Source organism: Scyliorhinus canicula, chromosome 16, assembly GCF_902713615.1.
Source record: "Scyliorhinus canicula chromosome 16, sScyCan1.1, whole genome shotgun sequence".
Taxonomy (NCBI): Eukaryota; Metazoa; Chordata; class Chondrichthyes; order Carcharhiniformes; family Scyliorhinidae; genus Scyliorhinus; species Scyliorhinus canicula.
Window position 1 is genome coordinate 51,177,392 of NC_052161.1, and position 18,335 is coordinate 51,195,726.

Sequence of the window (18,335 nt, forward strand, 5' to 3'; positions counted from 1 at the left end):
GAGCATGCAGGCTTCTGTACCCTCCTGCTACTTGCAGCTGTCTGGGGAGCACACATTGACTGTTTGACATTAGTGGCAAAAACTACCTTACATCCATGTACAACCCATTGGTATTGTGAAGACAGGGATGGAAAGCATGCAGTTCATGGTCATGCAAACAATTGCCAGTCAGATTTTTTTGGTAGCTTCCTGCTAAAATTAATTAACTTGGCAAGAAAGGTATTGGAAAGGGCACAGAGCAACATAATCCTTACATGTGGATGGTGCAGGCAAGGTTATGGAATGCCCAGGTAGGAAAGACAAGTTCCTGATACTGATAGTTGGCACAGCGCATATCTGAGATGACATTGCTACCCTTCTTTGTCCTCCTAAGGTCTTTTCATTCTTTGTGTCACTGGAACCAAGTCCTCTGCACTGTGCTTACGTTTAAAAGTGTTCAAGATGGGTCCATCTCGACATTGTATGGAGCTATTCTCCATCCAGCTGTACAACATTTGTTTTTACTCCCGTATCTCTGTAAGATGAGATCAACTAAGACTTCAAACTTTTCTCATAGTTTCACTACCATTAAAACAGTATGACCTAAATCTACCAGCCCCACCCAATGTTCGTGGGAAGGACGTAAATATGACGGACAAGCCAAAGGCCCGTCGACCTCGGGTGGAAATTTCCGATCCCAGGCCAGGCAGGAACGTAAAATCACACCAGTATGTTTGTCTGAGATGCATACAGCCTTTAATCCAGCAGCGCAATTTGAAACTCAGAATAGGCAATTGTCCTGCTTTGCCAGCACCAAATAAGGCTAATCCTCCATTAACACCTATATGGTATGGGGTTAATGACCCACTCAATTCCTCCATTGTGTTCTGTTTTGAATTGTACACTGAGCCCCAGTCAGATTTGTGGACTGGCTCTTTTACCAATCTTGCTGACAAAAGTAACGTCTCTCAGTAATTGTCTGTTCTCACTTTCCCATGGTTACACAAATGACATCTGGTATTTATGGTGCTTTCTCACCTTCCATCAAGGGTGCTTTATTTGTAGCCTTTTAACGAGTCTGCATCACAATTATTGAGTTTGGTCAACCTTCCTAGTGTTCCCATTTAAACAGTTCGTTCTTCGAACCAAACACGTCTCCTTCAACAGGTAATTAATCCAGGTAAAGTCCAAAAACCCTTCACTGCGCCACCTCAGATAGTGTGAAATGATCTCTTAAATGTGGCCTTGCTCACTTGTATTCCAGAGTCCAATTGACTCCAGTTAGCCTGTCACTGCTGAGTCTCTGCGAGCAGATAACTACTTCATGTTGCTCTAAACATGACAGTAGAATAACATCCGCAACTCGTGGCACAAACTTGAGTTTGCTGAATAATAATGTTGTAATAATAATCTTTATTGTCACAAGTAGTCTTACATTAACACTGCAATGAAGTTATTGTGAAAAGCCCCTAGTCACCACATTCCGGCGTCTGTTCGGGTAGAACAGAGGGAGAATTCAGAATGTCCAAATTACCTAACAGCACACCCTTCGGGACTTGTGGGGGGAAACCGGAGCACCCGGAGGAAACCAACGCAGACATGTTTTAGAACGTGCAGACTCCGCACAGACAGTGACCCAAGCCTGGAATCGAACCTGGGACCCTGGCACTGTGAAGCAACAGTGCTAACCACTGTGCTACCGTGCCGCCCAGAAGACCTAGTCAAGATTTTGCACCTAACCCTACTTGGCTCATTAATAATATTAATCTATTATTGTACTGCGATGAAGTTACTGTGAAAATCATCAGCTGTACATTCAAAATGTTACGTTGCATTTTAATTTAAAGGAGTTGATGCGAAGGTGGTGCTGCCCAAACTGAAGCAACAGCTTGAAGAAATGAGACAGAAGGTGGAGTTTCTTGAGCTGGCAAAGAAATATCTTGAGGTATTTTAAATGATCAAACTGCTATGAAAGAGTAACCTAATCCAAGTCACAAATGACTTTCCTTATAATCATGGCACATTATCTCTTCAAACCTCTCTGCAACCTTCAAAATGATCAACCATGCCATCCTCAATCAGGGCTTCTCCTACACTATCCATCATGATGGGACTAGCCTGGTATTTACCAATCCAATCATCACCAGAGCATCTCCAGCAATTGCTTCTTCCCAGCCCCATGCTCTCATCCCAATAATCTCTACCTTGGTCCACTTCTGTATGCTAGCATTGATGACATCAGTGCAGGCATGGAGTTAGCTTTCATATCTATACTGATGATTCCAAGTTTAGTCTCTCCACCGCCACTCTTGACCTATCCACTCCCTCTGTGCTACCAGAGGTTATTCATGAAGGCCCGCCTTCTCAACCTTGCACCTCGCCTGAGGTGTGGTGATCCTCAGGTTAAACCACAACCAGTCAGCTTCCCCCCTCAAAGGGGAAAGCAGCCTATGGTCATCTGAGAATATGGCGACTTCACCTGACCTGCTACCAGACTACTTGTCTAACAACTTGTCATAGATGAGTTATAATTTCCTCAAGCACATGTTACAACCTATTCTGGAGGGAAAATAAATTTATCTTTCCCACTCCTGAGGTTGGCCATAACAGAGTTTTAATTTTTTTCGGAAGTTATGAATATCTAGTTCAGTGTGTACTTGACCATATATGAAGCTATATGAAGAAATAAGCCAGCCAGAGTCCCAAATTTCTCTCTCACACACATAGACATACACAAAATATATGTTTGGACATTCCCTGGTGGTCTTGAAATTCCAGGGGTATTGCGGCCGATGTAAGCTAGTTGTTTTTCTGGAGGCAGTCTGCTTTAACTATAATCCGTCTTTTTCCAAAGTGGATGACATTTGCTGTTTTTTTTAATTACAATTCTCTATATCTGCGATAAATTCCAAAATATAACAGAGATGGTGTCTGAACTTGAGTCATCTAGATGCTACTTGGTGCACCACTGCAGACTCTTCCTTTGCTACAACAAACACTTCTTTCGCAAATAGGGTTCTCATCATGTGACAGCTGCTTTTGGTGCATAATGGAGGACAATTCATATAGATCATAGAATTTACAATGCACAAGGAGACCATTCAGCCCATCGAGTCGGCACCGGTTCTTTGAAAGAGCACCCTACCCAAGCCCACACCTCCATCCTATCCCCATAACCCAGTAACCCGACCCAACACTAAGGGCAATTTTAGACACTGAGGGCAATTTAACATGACCAATCCACCTAACCTGCACATCTTGGGACTGTGGGAGGAAACCGGAGCACCCGGAGGAAACACACGCACACACGGGGAGGATGTGCAGACTCCGCACAGATAGTGAACCAAGCCGCGAATCGAACCTGGGACCCTGGAGCTGTGAAGCAATTGTGCTAACCACAATGCTACCGTGCTGCCCTATCAATGAAGGAACTTGGATCTCCCATTTCACAGCGATCAAGATGCCATTGAAACAGATGGAGGTCCTTGGCAACCCCCTTGCATGATGAGTTTCGCTAGGCATTCTTTGTTCCTGGCATTTGCAGGTGTCTGGGAACCTCGCAGACTGGTATCCTTGTGTTTTGCAGAGAGTCCAGACAATGGCAGGTTTGGAGTCCACTAATCACTTTTCCATATAAAGTTGGAGTTGCTATTCTTGAGAATCTGCCACTGTGAATCCCAAACAATTCATACATCTCTGCCTAATCTGCTTTGAGGCATCATCGTCTTACTGTAAAATTGGCAGCGCAGTAATGGTGGGTCTTGTTATTCTTATGTTTTCTGATGAAATATTAACCCTATTTCTCTCTCCATAGATGCTGCTAGACCTGCTGAGTATTTCAGCGCTTTTTGTTTGTATTTCCAACTCCCAGCATCTGCAGTATTTTTCTTTTTGTAGCAGGTATTGTTGTATGTTCTTAATGGTATTTTTGGTCTTTCTAGATTTTGCAAATGGAGCAATGGGGCCTGAGGCCTTCTGTGCTTCTTTCGCTGGTCAGCCTTTCATTCCAGTCAGAGACATTAGACCTCACGTCTACTGATAGCAATTCTCACCTCACCTTCCACACTTTAAAAGGTGATCAGAGCCAAAGCAAGAAGGGAACACAAGTACTTCAAGCTGGAACAGCAGTGGGTTTGATGGCTTACCTCTATAGCAGGTGAATGGCACGGAGCAAGGATTATTAATTGTTATGTTAGGTATTTTGAAAATAATTTCTTTACTTGACACCTTTTATTATGTCAGGACGTTCCAAAGTACTCACAGGTGAATAAAGTACTTTTGGTTTATATCAAAAGTTATGTTTGGCTGCAACCAGAATTCCTGGGCAGGATTCTGTGACCCTGGGTCGGGTCGGAGAATCGCCAGAGGGGGGGGGGGGCGTGATTCACGCGATGCCACTCCAATGCTCCGACACATTTGGTACCAGCGCGGTCGGCATGGCGCCAGTTAGGGCCGCTCTACGCCCCCACCCAGTGATTCTCTGCGCACGATGGGCCGAGTGGCCACCGAGATTGGCTGAGCCGGCGCTGTTCACATGTGGTCCTGCCAGGCGGGACCTCGGCGTTCATCCTGTGGGGGGTAGCCTGGTGGGGGGGAGGGGGGATCCGGCCCGGAAACTAGCGCACATGCGGGTGTTTGCGCTGATCGTTATGGATCCCCTGGGTAATTGGCACCAGAACATGTGCATTGCTTTCCTTTAGCCCAGTTGCTGTCATTCCCAAACCTTAAACTTTCATGGTCAACTGACAAGCTGTATACTCTCTTCAGCAAGGATCAGCAGACCCCAACATAGCTGCTGCCAGCCTTTGCCACTTGAATCAGGAAGGCAGCACTGGCCTCATGGAGGTGCTTGGCTCCACTCATTGGGCTTGCCTCCTATTTTGCTTTCAAAAATTGTGTCACTCGAGCGACACGGTTGAGGTGAGGAGTCAGGATCCTGAACCCATCCAGGTGTTGGGTTCTTCATTCCGCTTTGAAAATCTGGCTCCTGATACAGTACTGATATTGCCGAGAGCCATGTTATATCCTGTAACTGAGAGATCTAAGGAGAGCTATAAGGCCTGCAACTGTGCTGAAGCTCCTTATCAGCTGTGAGCATGTGCCATGTGCACCTCAGCAGTGGTCCACAGTATGCTTGTGCAGTCCACTTTTTCGTAATGACTCCTGACTAGAGCTGGCTAGAGCCAAGTCCAGGTGGAGTGCATTTCTGGTAACTTCTGCTAACTCTGTCCTGAAAGGAATTATTATGGGCCAGAGTTTTTTTTTTTAATTTAGATTACCCAATTATTTTTTCCAATTAAGGGGCAATTTAGCATGGCCAATCCACCTAACCTGCACATTTTTGGGTTGTGGGGGCGAAACCCACGCAGACACGGGGAGAATGTGCAAACTCCACACGGACAGTGACCCAGAGCCGGGATCGAACCTGGGACCTCAGCGCCGTGAGGCGGTTGTGCTAACCACTAGGCCACCGTGCTGCCCTCTATGGGCCAGAGTTTAGAGAACACCAAAGTATATCAGGGAGTTCACTTGACCCACAACTTTCAATAGATTTTGGTTATGGGGAGTACAAGGGCCCACTTTTCAGGTGTGATGCAACAGAGATCTAAAGCATTTTAAAACAAAAACAATGTTTATTCTATGAATCCAGTTAACATTTTGTAAACACACAGTAACATCTTATCAACTACCAACACTGATACCCCTCTCAAAGATACAGTACTCTAGAGGTAACCCTTAGTAACTTTCCCAACAACATCCATAAGTCAGACACCCTTTTTAACAAAGACGGTAGGTTTGCATTCCTTACAGAAACAGGTATTACTTTGAAATCATCAAGTGATCTGGAAACATTCTTTAGCAGGCAGAGAGAGAGAGAGAGACTAAAATACACCTCCTTGGTTTGAATGCAGCTCTCCAACTGAAAACTAAACTAAAACTCAGAGCCAAAAATAGCTTCCAGCTCAAAACGAAAATAAAACATAGAGCCAGAGTTCAGCTCCACCCACACAATAGCATAATTACAGCAACTTGAGAAGACAAACATTTCTCTTTTTTTTAAATTTAGAGTACCCAATTCATTTTTCCCAATTAAGGGGCAATTTAGCATGGCCAATCCACCTAAACTGCACATCTTTGGGTTGTTGTGGCAAAACTCACGCAAGCACGGGGAGAATGTGCTAACTCCACACAGACATTGACCCAGAGCCGGGATCAAACCTGGGACTTCAGCGCCGTGAGGCAGCAGTGCTAACCCACTGCACCACTGTGCTGCCCAAAGACAAACATTTCTTAAAGTGACATTCTTGTGACACCTACCCCCAAGGAAAAAAAATAAACGATCATCTTTAAGATGATAATTTTTCACCTTTTCACTTTCTTTGAAACACATTGACAGTAAATATACTTTGTTGTTTAATAAAACAAAACACGCAAACATTTATAATAACATAGTCTACCCTGCATGACCCAAACCGGGAATCGAACCAGGGGGCCCTGGTGCTGTGAAGCATCAGTGCTAACCACTGTGCTACCGTTTCGCCCTGCAGCCGTTTTTGGATGATGTAGATCTGTCACATCTTTGAAAATCCTATTATCACACAACCCTATTATTGAAATATAATTTTTCTTTGTGACACAGGGCAAATTTAATGAGTAGTAGGGGGCAGCAAGGTGGCACAGTGGTTAGCACTGCTGCCTATGGCACTGAAGACCCGGGTTCGAATCCCGGCCCTGGGTCACTGTCTGTGCGGAGTTTGACATTCTCGCCGTGCCTGCGTGGGTTTCACCCCCACAACCGAACGATGTGCAGGTTAGGTGGATTGGTCACGCTAAATTGCCCCTTGATTGGAAAAAATAATTGGGTACTCTAAACTTTCTTTTAATTTAATGAGAAGTGAACATGTAAATATACAGAAATGCTGGTCATGGCAACCTTAATTTAAGTAACATTGCAAATGCAAACTCCCTCCTGGAGCTGAGAGGTAGGGAATTGGTTGTCATGGGTGCTTTGATACTGTCCTTTCCTCTGTATTTGCTAGTTGCAGTTGATTAATGTATGCAGGTCAGAATTGAGGAGATATCAAGGTAATATTTCAACAATGGGTTGTTATAAAGGGAAACCGCTCCACATGGATGGGTTTCTAAACTGGGATGTGTACACCCACTAATTGAGCTCACTGCTTCATTATTATATAATACTTACAGAAATGGGACATTCAGACCAACAGCATTCATGCCAGTGATTAGTCCACAGCTGCCTTTTTCCACTCTGGTTCATGTAACCCCATCAGTGGTATTTATGAAATAAAAACAGAAAATGCTGGAAAAACTCAGCTTTTATTTTAGTGCTTCTATTGATTTTTAATTAATTATTTTTAGTAGTTTTCACAATTTACAATTTTGGCAAATTCTCTCTTTATTTTGTTAGACTTCATATAGTAATCAATACCTGGAAAAATTAGGATCTTTCAAATAATCTCCCTCTTTGTATAAAAAACAAATTGTTAAGATTACAGATATAGGGCGGAATTCTGCTGTAATCGGCGGGGCGGGCAACACCAGCAGGACAGAGTGGCATGAACCACTCCGGCTTCGGGCCACCCTAAAAGTGCGGAATCCTGCACACCTTCAGGGGCTAGGCCCGCCCCGGAGTGGTTTGCGCCCTGCCGGCTGGCGGGAAAGGGACTTGGCGCCACGCCAACCAGCGCCGAAGGGCCTCTGCCGGCCGGCGCTAGTCCGTGCATGCGTGGGAGCGCCAGCGTGTGCTGGCGTCATCCCCGCGCATGCGCAGAGGGCTTTGTTTCCGCACCAGCTATGGCAGACTCAGGGCCGGTTTTAAGCCTATTTGACCAATTTCATCAAATTGGGCCCCGCACCTTAAGGGGGTCCAAGCCAGCGGCGACAGAGTTACCGTTTGAAGCCTTTTCTGTATTCTAAGAGGAACTATAGGGTAGTTTTTACTTTTGGGGAACGCACCGCATTACCGTCGACAAATCCTTCAGCCCTGCGCCGCCAAATCCTTCCGCCCGGGTAAGTAAGTTTCAAATTTTAGTATATCAAGCATTTAATGTTTTTTTTTGGTTAAAGACGAGAATACTGCACGAAATATAAACATACATAAATTTTTACTTTTGTAGAGTAGGGGCCCCGCCATCGCTTTTCTAATTGGGCCTGCAATTCCTAGCACCGGCCCTGGGCAGACTGCTACAGCCGCTAGTGCGGAACAATAGAGTGCCCCCACGGCACAGGCCCGCCGGTGGATCGGTGGGCCCCAATCACGGGCCAGGCCACCGTGAGGGCACCTCCTGGGGCCAGATCCCCCCGCGCCCCCCCAAGAATCCCGGAGGCCGCCTGCGCCGCCAGGTACCGCCTGTAAGAGACCTACTCCAATTTACGCCGACGGGACTGGCAAAAAACTGGTAGGACTTCGGCCCATCGCGGGCCTGAGAATTCGGGCAGCCCTGGGGCCCATTGAGTCACGCCGGTCCCCGCCATTCTTCGAGGCAGACGGCGCGATTCATGCCGGGCCGATTTTTGGGGGGCCGGAGAATTTGGAGGGCGGCGGGGACGGGATTCACGCCGACCCCCGGCGATTCTCCAACCCGGCGGGGGGTCGGAGAATCCCGCCCATAGTATTTTTAGTAGTAAGTTGGGAATATATTGAAGCTCCATTTGTTCAAGCTTTGTTGAATGTGATTGTTTTTTTTTCTCTTATAAATTTAGTGTACCCAATAATTTTTTCCAATTAAGGGGCAATTTAAGGTGGCCAATCCACCTATCCTGCACATCTTTGGGTTGTGGGGGCAAAACTCACGCAGACACGGGGAGAATGTGCAAACTCCTCACAGACAGTGACCCAGGGCCGGGATTCGAACCCAGGTCCTCAGTGCCGTAGGCAGCAATGCTAACCACTGTGCTGAATGTGATCGTTGCTGATTTACAAAGACTTTTAACTTGACCAACAAAATTTCAGCATCGTCAAACAATGGCTCAACAGCTAAGGGTATCAGAGTCAGCAACTAGCATTGCCCTTTTAGAGAGAGGGCCACACTCCAAAAGTTTAAAAATTGCTTTGATGGAAATCTACCGAAGTAAATTTAATCTTGTGTAAGGCTCAATAGATTCCAAAATATACTCCACTCACTCAATGTTACAGCAATCTAGTCTATGGAGACAAAATCACTTCTATATTTTGACAACAATCAGCAATTGTGTTACAGAAACCATCCACTTTGCTGAAGATGTCAGATGTAATCTCCATCTTGAGATGAATAGTAAATCTATACCACTATTGGTATTTAGACCTGTATAGATATCAGGGATGGCATGGTGGCAATTTAGCATGGCAAATCCACCTAACCTGCAGATCTTCGGACTGTGAGAGGAAACCGGAGCACCCAGAGGAAACCCACGCAGATATGGGGAGAAAGTGCAAACTCCACACAGTCACCCAAGGCCGGAATTGAACCTGGGGCCCTGGTGGCTGTGAAGCAGCAATGCTAATCTGTGACCTCGTGCCGCCCAAGTGAAAGAAACAAAGTTGATGAGAGAAATTTACTTTGTGTGCTGATGTGTTGCAAAATGGCAAAAATCTTTTACCATAATATGTTTTTAGTTTTGTGACGCATGGATTGTGGAGGAAATGTTTAATTGATGTAAGTTATCTATTTGCTGGAGAACACCTGAGTTTGAAGTAAGAAGAATCGATTATTTGTTGTGTAATCCTCATAAATTTTTACTAATTTTAATCCCTCCATATTTCCTTGTAAGCTAACAATATTGTGGAAACGGTTAGAATTGATTGCAAATGCAGAACCACAATCAGAGTAGTTCAATATGATGTATCTTCAGCATATAAAATGGGTCATAAAATTTTATTTTGACTTCTAATCAGAAAGAGATAGCAAATACCCATTTGTGTGTGTAACATCCGGAGGGTTACCATTGATGAAAAACTGAACTGAATTAGCCCTATGAATACTGTGGCTATCAGGGCAAGTTAAAGGCTAGGAATCCTACAACGTGTAATTCACCTCCTAACCCCCCAAAGCCTGTCCACTATCCACAAGGCACAATTCTAGAGTGTAATGGAATACTCACCACTTGCCTGGTGAGTGCAGCTCCAACAATACTCAAGAAGCGCGATACAATCCAGGACAAAGCAACCGGCTTGATTGCTTCCCCTTTTACAAACATTCAAACCCTCCACCACTGATGAACAGTGGTAGCCTTGTGTACCATCCACAAGATGCACTGCAGTAACTCACCAAAGTTCCTCAGAGAGCACCTTCCAAACCAACAACCACTACCATCTAGAAGGACAAGAGCAGCAGATACCTGGGAACCCCACCACCTGGAAGTTCCCCTCCAAGTCACTTACCACCTTGACTTGGAAATATATCACCGATCCTTCATTGTCGTTGGGGCAACATCCTGGAACTTCCTCCCGAACAGCACAGTGGGTGTACCTACACCTCAAGGACTGCGGCGGTTCAAGAAGGCAACTCACCACCACCTTCTGAAAGGCAACTGGGGAAGGGCAATAAATGCTGGTCTAACCAGCGATGCCCACATCCCGTAAATTAATTTTTTTAAAAGGCACTTTTCATCTGTGTACTTAAGCAACGATTTCTCTTTGTGCGTTAAAAAGTTAATGCTATCTTTTTCAGATACTATGTATACTAACAGATGTTATTTTTACAGTAATGCAGTGAAGGACGGCTACGTTCAGCAGTTTTTTTATACCTTTCGTTATTTCACATCACCCTGTGAATTCCTCCAGTTTCTGGAAGATAGAATCAACAGTGTCATCGACATCAGGTATTGTGTTGATTAGAGCATACCATTCTATTTCCGGGCTCCTCCATTTAATGCTGCCCATTATGTCTTCATAACATATTGGAAAGTTTCTAACTTAACCAGATTAAGTGATGTGGTTCCGCCTATTAACACTGACCATAAATTTAAACATGTCATCAAAATATCTCAGAAAGTGAATCTTGGGCTGGATCTTCAGGGAAGACCCGTCGACCTTTGTAAATGATAGGCAGAACCCAGATTCAGAAATCCTGCCCCATTTATAACAGATCCCATTTCTGCTGGCGGTGGGGGGGGGGAAGGGTGTAGGGTGTGATGCATACAGGAGGAAGACCCAAACTCAGCAATGCCATTTAAACTTAGCGCTGAGTTAATCAGACCGCATTTTGGTCTTTCCGAGGATATTTGTGCACCTTAAGAATTTGAAGGCTGATGTAGTGTTGTTGCAGGAGACCCTTTGCAGGGTAAGCATCAGTTACAGCTGTGGATTGGGTGGGACATGTGTTTTATTTAAGGTTTGATGTAGGGCTCAGGGGGCAGCGGTATCGATTAATAAGAAGGCAGCTTTTTCAGCAGCTAAGATTTTGACAGATCCAAATGGGAGACAGAATCATAGAATCCCTACAGTGCAGAAGGAGGCCACTCAGCCCATCGGATCTGCACTGACTGTCCGAAAGAGCAACCTGCCTCGTCCTACTCCCCTGCCCTATCCCCATAACCCTGTAACCCCACCTAACCGCTGGACGCTAAGGGACTAATGACCATTGGCAATCCACTTAACCTGCACATCTTTGGACTGTGAGAGGAAACTGGAGCACCCGGTGGAAATTCACGCAGACACAGGGAGAAAGTGCAAACTCCAAACAGACAGTCACCCGAGGTTGGAATTGAACCCGGGTCCCTGGTGCTGTGTGGCGGCAGTGCTAACCACTGTGCCACCACCCCGCCCGATATGTTATCGTCGGTTGCTGGCAGGTGCCCCGGTAGAGCTGGTCAATGTATTTGCCCCAAACTGGGATGACACAGCTTTTATTAAAAAGTTATTGATCCCTGATTTGGACTCACACCAGCTAATCCTGGGATGGGACTTTAACTGTATCATGGATGTTCGATTGGAAGGCTGTGAGATCTTAGGGGGTAGTAAAGGTACTTTTGCCTTCATGGAGCAGATGGGGGAGCAGAACATGGAGAGTTTTACACCCAGATGAGAAGGATTTTTCTTTCTCCTCCCAGGAATATCAGGTATATTCTAGGATCAATTTCTTTGTGGCAGGTAGGTCCCTGCTTCCGGGAGTGCTGTGGGCAGGGTAATCGGTGATAGTGTTCTCTGATCATGCTCCACATTTTGTGGATTTGGTGGTGCGGTCAGGCCTCATTCAGCACACCCTGTGGAGGTCGGAGAAGTCGCTGTTGGCGGATAAGGAATTCTGTGAGAGAGTTTCCTCTTCCATTGAGGAGTATCTGGGTGTGGAGTGGCTAAGTGACCTGATGGATCTCCCCATGTCTGCGTGGGTTTCACCCACACAACCCAAAGATGTGCAGGTTAGGTGGATTGAGTATGCTAAATTGCTCCTTAATTGGAAACAAATAATAATACGGCAGCATCGCAACACTGGACGAACTGACAGAGAAATTCCAGCTAGCCAGGGGGAATGAGCTAAGGTATCGACAACTCAAAAACTTCCTACGAAAGGAGACAAGACGTACCCACAACTGTCATGACAAACATTACTGGAACAGTTACTGAACGCAAACATACTAGATAAAGAAAACTGTAGCGACATGTATGACCGACTGGTAGAAAGGGCCGTCACCGTACTGGACGCAACAAGAAAGAAATGGGAGGAGGACCTGGGGATTGAAACGGGGACTCTGGAGCGAAGCACTGCACAGGGTCAACCCCACCTCCACGTGCGCAAGGCTCAGCCTGACGCAGCTAAAAGTGGTACATAGAGCCCACTTAACAAGAACCCGTATGAGTAGGTTCTTCCCGGAGGTGGAAGATAAATGTGAACGGTGCCAAGGAGGCCCGGCCAACCACACCCACATGTTCTGGCCTTGCCCCAGACTTGTGGGGTACTGGACAGCCTTCTTTGAGGCAATGTCCAAAGTGGTGGGGATGAGGGTGGAACCATGCCTGAAAGTGGCGGTCTTCGGGGTTTCAGACCAGCCAAATCTATTCCTGGGGAGAGCGCGGACGGCCTTGCCTTTGCCTCCCTGATCACCCGCCGTAGAATCCTGTTCGGCTGGCGGTCAGCAGCACCACCCAAAGATGCAGACTGGCTGTCTGACTTCTCGGAATTTCTCAAAATAGACAAATTCAAATTCGCCATCCGAGGGTCAGACGATGGCTTCCCCAGAATGTGGGAGCCATTCACCCAATTGTTACGGGACCTGTTTGTGGCCAACGAACAAGCAGAAGAATACTGTAGCCAGGTAGCCAAGAATCAGGGAAAAGTAGCCAAAGAATGAGAGGGAGAGACAGACTGGGAGGAGGGTGGGGGGGGGGGGGGGGGGGGGGGGGGGGGGGGGGGGGGAACAGCTAAACGTAAGAGGAAAGAAAGACGAACCACAGGAGGGGGGGGGGGAAGGGGCAGAAGCGGGGGCCGAGGGTGGGAGAGGGAAGGGACAGGGAACAAGAGGGGAGAACCAGAGAGGTGGGGGGGAGGCAGAGAAATGACAGTCGGAAGGAGGGCACGGGATCCGATAACAAACTTGGCATCTCCAGGAACAGAAAACAAGGAGAATACAGGTGAAAGACGGGAGGAACGGCTGAAGCGGAGGTGAGCACGAGACGTCAACGGCAGCGAGATCCATCCGGGAGAAGCAAGTGAACAACACCAAACACCAAACCCATTCGAGTCTTGTAATTGTTTCTCCTGCACCCAAATGTATATTTACCTCCCCAGTCTCCACCCTCTCTCCCTTCCCTCTTCCACAAACAGTTGCCTACTTATGTGTTGTAAATAATTTTGCCAGTTGTACAGATTTACTGCTGTTGAGCTGGTGCACAATACCCTACCAGTTATTCTACTTTATTTTTCATTTTATTTTTTGTTATTACTTTTTTTATATGTGTGGGTGTGCCCTTCTCTTCTATATTATAAATAATATTCCTATTCTGTGTACATAACGGTAAATATACTTTGTTCAAAAACCCAATTAAAAAACATTTATAAAAAAAAACAAATAATAATAATTGGGCGTTCTAAATTTATTTTTAAAAAGTGACCAGATGGTGTTCTTACACTTAGAGAAAATTAAGTATACCCTGAGAAGGTCGACAGAAGGGTTCTGTTCGAAGTGGCAGCCATCCATTTCCCACATCAGGGAGCTGGGCACCATCAGATGTTGGGGAATGAGGGGACTGGGGAGGATTAATTCTTGATCTGTTTAGGTTTGATTTTTCGGGGGGTAGGTGTTGAAATATTGTAATTGTTGTGTCAAAATGGTTCGTGCCCAGTATGCTTGGAATTCAGATCATATGGAATGCAGATCCAGGGTAGGATTAAACCAAATTTAAAAAGTACTTTGGACACCACTTGACCCAGCCAAATTGAAACATCCCTTTGCTTAATTGTGAGCAAATCGATTCACAGCATTTGTCTTCAAAACATTCAAAACTTATGAATTCAACCTGCAGCAAACCTTTCTCTCTGTACCAGGTGTGATTCAAGTCAGGGGCAAGTATATAAAATACATTTTGAATGCTTGTCGACTGGCATATTTAAAGGATTCTTATCTTTTGAACTACTGTAAATCTCGTAATATAATCACTATTGCTGACTTTACTCCAATATTTTTACATTTGAAAGAATAAACTAAATTATTTTGCTATTCCAGTGTGACCAAAAAATGCACAGCTGACTGCACCAAGGTGTACAATCGAAGTTTAGATCTACTACAGGCCTGGATTGAAGAGTGCTACAATGTAGATTTTGCACAGGACACTGAGGTTTTACACAAGCTCAAAACTTTTATTTCCTCAAAGGTATTCTGATCCTGTATGTATATAATTATATTATTTAAAGATATTTATCAGCTATTGTGCACTAATGCAGGATCCTGTCTGAGAGACTGGGCATACAGTGAATGATAATATTGAATATAACATTCAGCTATTACATGCAGAATTCTCAGAATTGTGCCTGGGGGAGTTGGGAGTAAGTCGTGTTGGTGGATCGATGTATTTTGCAGGTAGCTCAAGAATAATTAGTTGGTGTTAGTTTGTTATTTATTTATTCCAGTTATATTTACCACGCAGTTTCATGATAAATTATTTAAACTAGATGTTCTGTAGTGCATCATTATATATGCCAGTTTACAGAACATGATACAGTCCTCATTATGCAATCACAATTCACTTGCCTTGGACTATGTGTGCCCCCAACACCTTTGTGCCCTCAAAGTCTGGTGGGGTCACTGCTGGATGGCATTGCTGGCTGCAATCCCAACATAGTTGTTATGATCACAGCCAGTCATTTTGCTAAACTAAACTTAATAATTATTATTCATAGAATTCCTACAGTGCAGAAAGAGGCCATTCAGCCCATCGAGTTTGCCTGATCCCCTGGAATAGCAATCTACCTAGGCCCACTCCCATGCCCTATCCCCGTAATCCTACCTAACCTGCAGATCCCTGGACAGTAAGGGACAATTTATCACAGCCAATCCACTTAACCTAACATCTTTGAACTGTGGGAGGAAACTGGAGCACCCAGACGAAGCCCACGCAGACATGGGGAAAATGTGCAACCCCAACCTCCCCGAAAAGGTGCCAGAATGTGGCGACTCGGGGCTTTTCACAGTAACTTCATTTGAAGACTACTTGTGACAATAAGCGATTTTCATTTCATTTCAGGAGAGGCGGTAGCATTGTGGTATTGTCACTGGACTAGTAAACCAGAGACCCAGGGTAATACTCTGGGGACCCAGGTTCAAATCCTGCCACTGCAGATGGTGAAACTTGAATTCAATAAAAACCTGGAATTATAAGTCTAATGATGACTATAAAACCATTGTCGATTGTCGTAAAAGCCCATTGTTTAATTTGTGAAGGAATCTGTTGTCCTTACCTGGTCTGGCCGACATGTGACTCCAGACCTGCAGCAATGTGGTTGACTCTCAACTGCCCCCTCAAGGATAATTGGGGATCGGCAATATATGCTGGCACCACCTGCGACACCCATGTCCGAAAAACAATTTTTAAAAAAATAATTGAACTGAGGTCTCTGGTTCTGTACATGCAAAATATAATTGATAAAACATGAGCAAGGAAAACAGCAGTGTAAACCATATTACAAAATCATACACTCAATAATCTTTACCAGTAGATTGAATATGAATCCAAACAGAGACAGATCTCAGGATATAATATGAATCATTGATGACTAGGGTAATAACCCAAAAGTATTACATTTACTTCATGTGATCTTTCTTTTAAAAGGCTATGCAACTTGACAGTCGGGGTCAATATTTAATAAATTTGCTTCACAACTTCTCTGAGAAGAAAAAGACCTGTACTGATGTCAGCTTCAGTTTAGAGGACATGAAGAATGAAGAGGACAACCAGTCAGTTCACTCATTGTCCAAAAAGGTTTTGGATGGAGATATTTCTAGAAAGGTACACCACCCCTTTTTAACTCAGAATGAAGAATGCACTGGTAGTTATTTTTCTTTGTTGTCCCCAGGTAACATTCCGCTCAGGCACAGTGCAGCGGAATAATTGATGTGTTCTTGGGGTTTTCCGACTGTTGTGGATAAAAAGCACTCAGGGTTTGGAGTCGACCGAAAGTAGGACATTTTATTACAAGGGTGCAGCGAAATGCTTCAGCAAATCAAAGCATCACAAAAAGCAATTATTGTAACATACATTTATAAACAATACAGCTGGCCGCATACCCAAGCGTGTTTTGTCTATTCAAGTCCTTCACATGTCCCTGGTAAACACGTCCTATCAGATTCTCGCAGATGAGTAGACTAGTGGGACAGTATAAAATGTAAAAAACGGGTAAACAGCTCCGGCTTATTGACTACCATGACTTAATTGTCAGCAAAACACATCTGGAAGAACAGACCAGATGTGTAAGCTAATGGTTATGGAAAAATACAGCGAAAGGAACAGTTATCATTTTAATTGCTTCATAATTCATAGTATTCTTATTAACCCTTTATTTACCACAGTACAACTATCTTAATTGAGCATGTGATAGCACTTGGGGCAGCACGGTAGCATGGTGGTAAGCATAAATGCTTCACAGCTCCAGGGTCCCAGGTTCGATTCCCGGCTGGGTCACTGTCTGTGCGGAGTCTGCATGTCCTCCCCGTGTGTGCGTGGGTTTCCTCCGGGTGCTCCGGTTTCCTCCCACAGTCCAAAGATGTGCGAGTTAGGTGGATTGGCCATGCTAAATTGCCCGTAGTGTCCTAAAAAGTAAGGTTAAAGGGGGGGTTGTTGGGTTACGGGTATAGGGTGGATACGTGGGTTTGAGTAGGGTGATCATTGCTCGGCACAACATCGAGGGCCGAAGGGCCTGTTCTGTGCTGTACTGTTCTATGTTCTATAGGGGGTTCTTTTGGAAATTCTAAGGGCCACTCTAGGATATCCTAGAATAAGATATCTATAATTTTAAAAGCGCACCTCATTTACACTAGACCTGTACGTGTCCCAGGCAATAGAACATACATAGAACAAAGAACATTACTGACCATGAAAAGAAAATGTACATGAAAATTTCAATAAAATATTGGTAACTTCTATATATTTAAATTTAAAAAGAATATTATGATTGCTTTAAAAAAGTGTACTCACCAAATAACAATCTATAGAAAATGTGAATAATGTACATTTAAATTTATATATTCAACAGATTTTTTGATATATCCTGTTTATCAGCACATTTCATTTTCAATTCTCTGGGTATTCAGAACCTACTTTTTATTTTCATTTCAGTGTATTTCGTAGAATAAAAAAATTAAAAATAAAATACTGCTTCGTTAAAATGGGTTTCATTTGTGTATCTTATAATGTTACACGATGTTGCTGCACGTTACATTCTGTCAATTTATTTTTGTTGAAATAGAGCTTTAAATGGAAGATTAGTAAACGTACTGAGCCTTCAAGCCCTCATCAGAAGGAAAAGTATTACAATACAGCAACTGCATTACCAAAGTCCTGCTCTAATAGCTTTGCAACAGAACTGTCGGGGGCTTACCAGAAAGTTGATGAGAAAGGACTTTTCATGTTGGCTGACTACAGCCCACAGCATATAGCCCAGCAACTGACCTTGCTACAACAGGTACTGTTGAAATTCTCTTCATCTAATGCTTTTAGATAATACAACAAAGTAAAATTTGTTCTTATTGTCTCATCCATTTCCATTCCCCAATTTCTCTCTTCTTCTCGTCTTCCAATTGTGTTACTGCTCACTCAGTCTCCTTCCCTGTCACTCAGCATAGTTCCCTGAATGCTGTCTAGTATTTTACCCCAGTAGCCATTCATTCATATATAAATTCGCACAGTTGTATCTGATTCTATTTTG

At 44.4% G+C, this 18,335-nt stretch overlaps 1 protein-coding gene across 4 annotated transcripts in view; it reads left to right on the top strand.

Annotated features, from left to right (window-relative positions):
- The window catches only part of LOC119979536 (kinase non-catalytic C-lobe domain-containing protein 1), a 261,428-nt gene that overhangs the window by 182,213 nt on the left and 60,880 nt on the right, over positions 1–18,335 (top strand). For all 4 annotated transcript variants that reach the window (XM_038821918.1, XM_038821915.1, XM_038821916.1 and 1 more), the window contains 6 exons: positions 1,827–1,924; positions 3,921–4,135; positions 10,684–10,800; positions 14,641–14,788; positions 16,244–16,420; positions 17,877–18,092. In XM_038821918.1, coding sequence (XP_038677846.1) covers positions 1,827–1,924; positions 3,921–4,135; positions 10,684–10,800; positions 14,641–14,788; positions 16,244–16,420; positions 17,877–18,092 — 971 coding nt within the window. The remainder of the gene's footprint in view (positions 1–1,826; positions 1,925–3,920; positions 4,136–10,683; positions 10,801–14,640; positions 14,789–16,243; positions 16,421–17,876; positions 18,093–18,335) is intronic.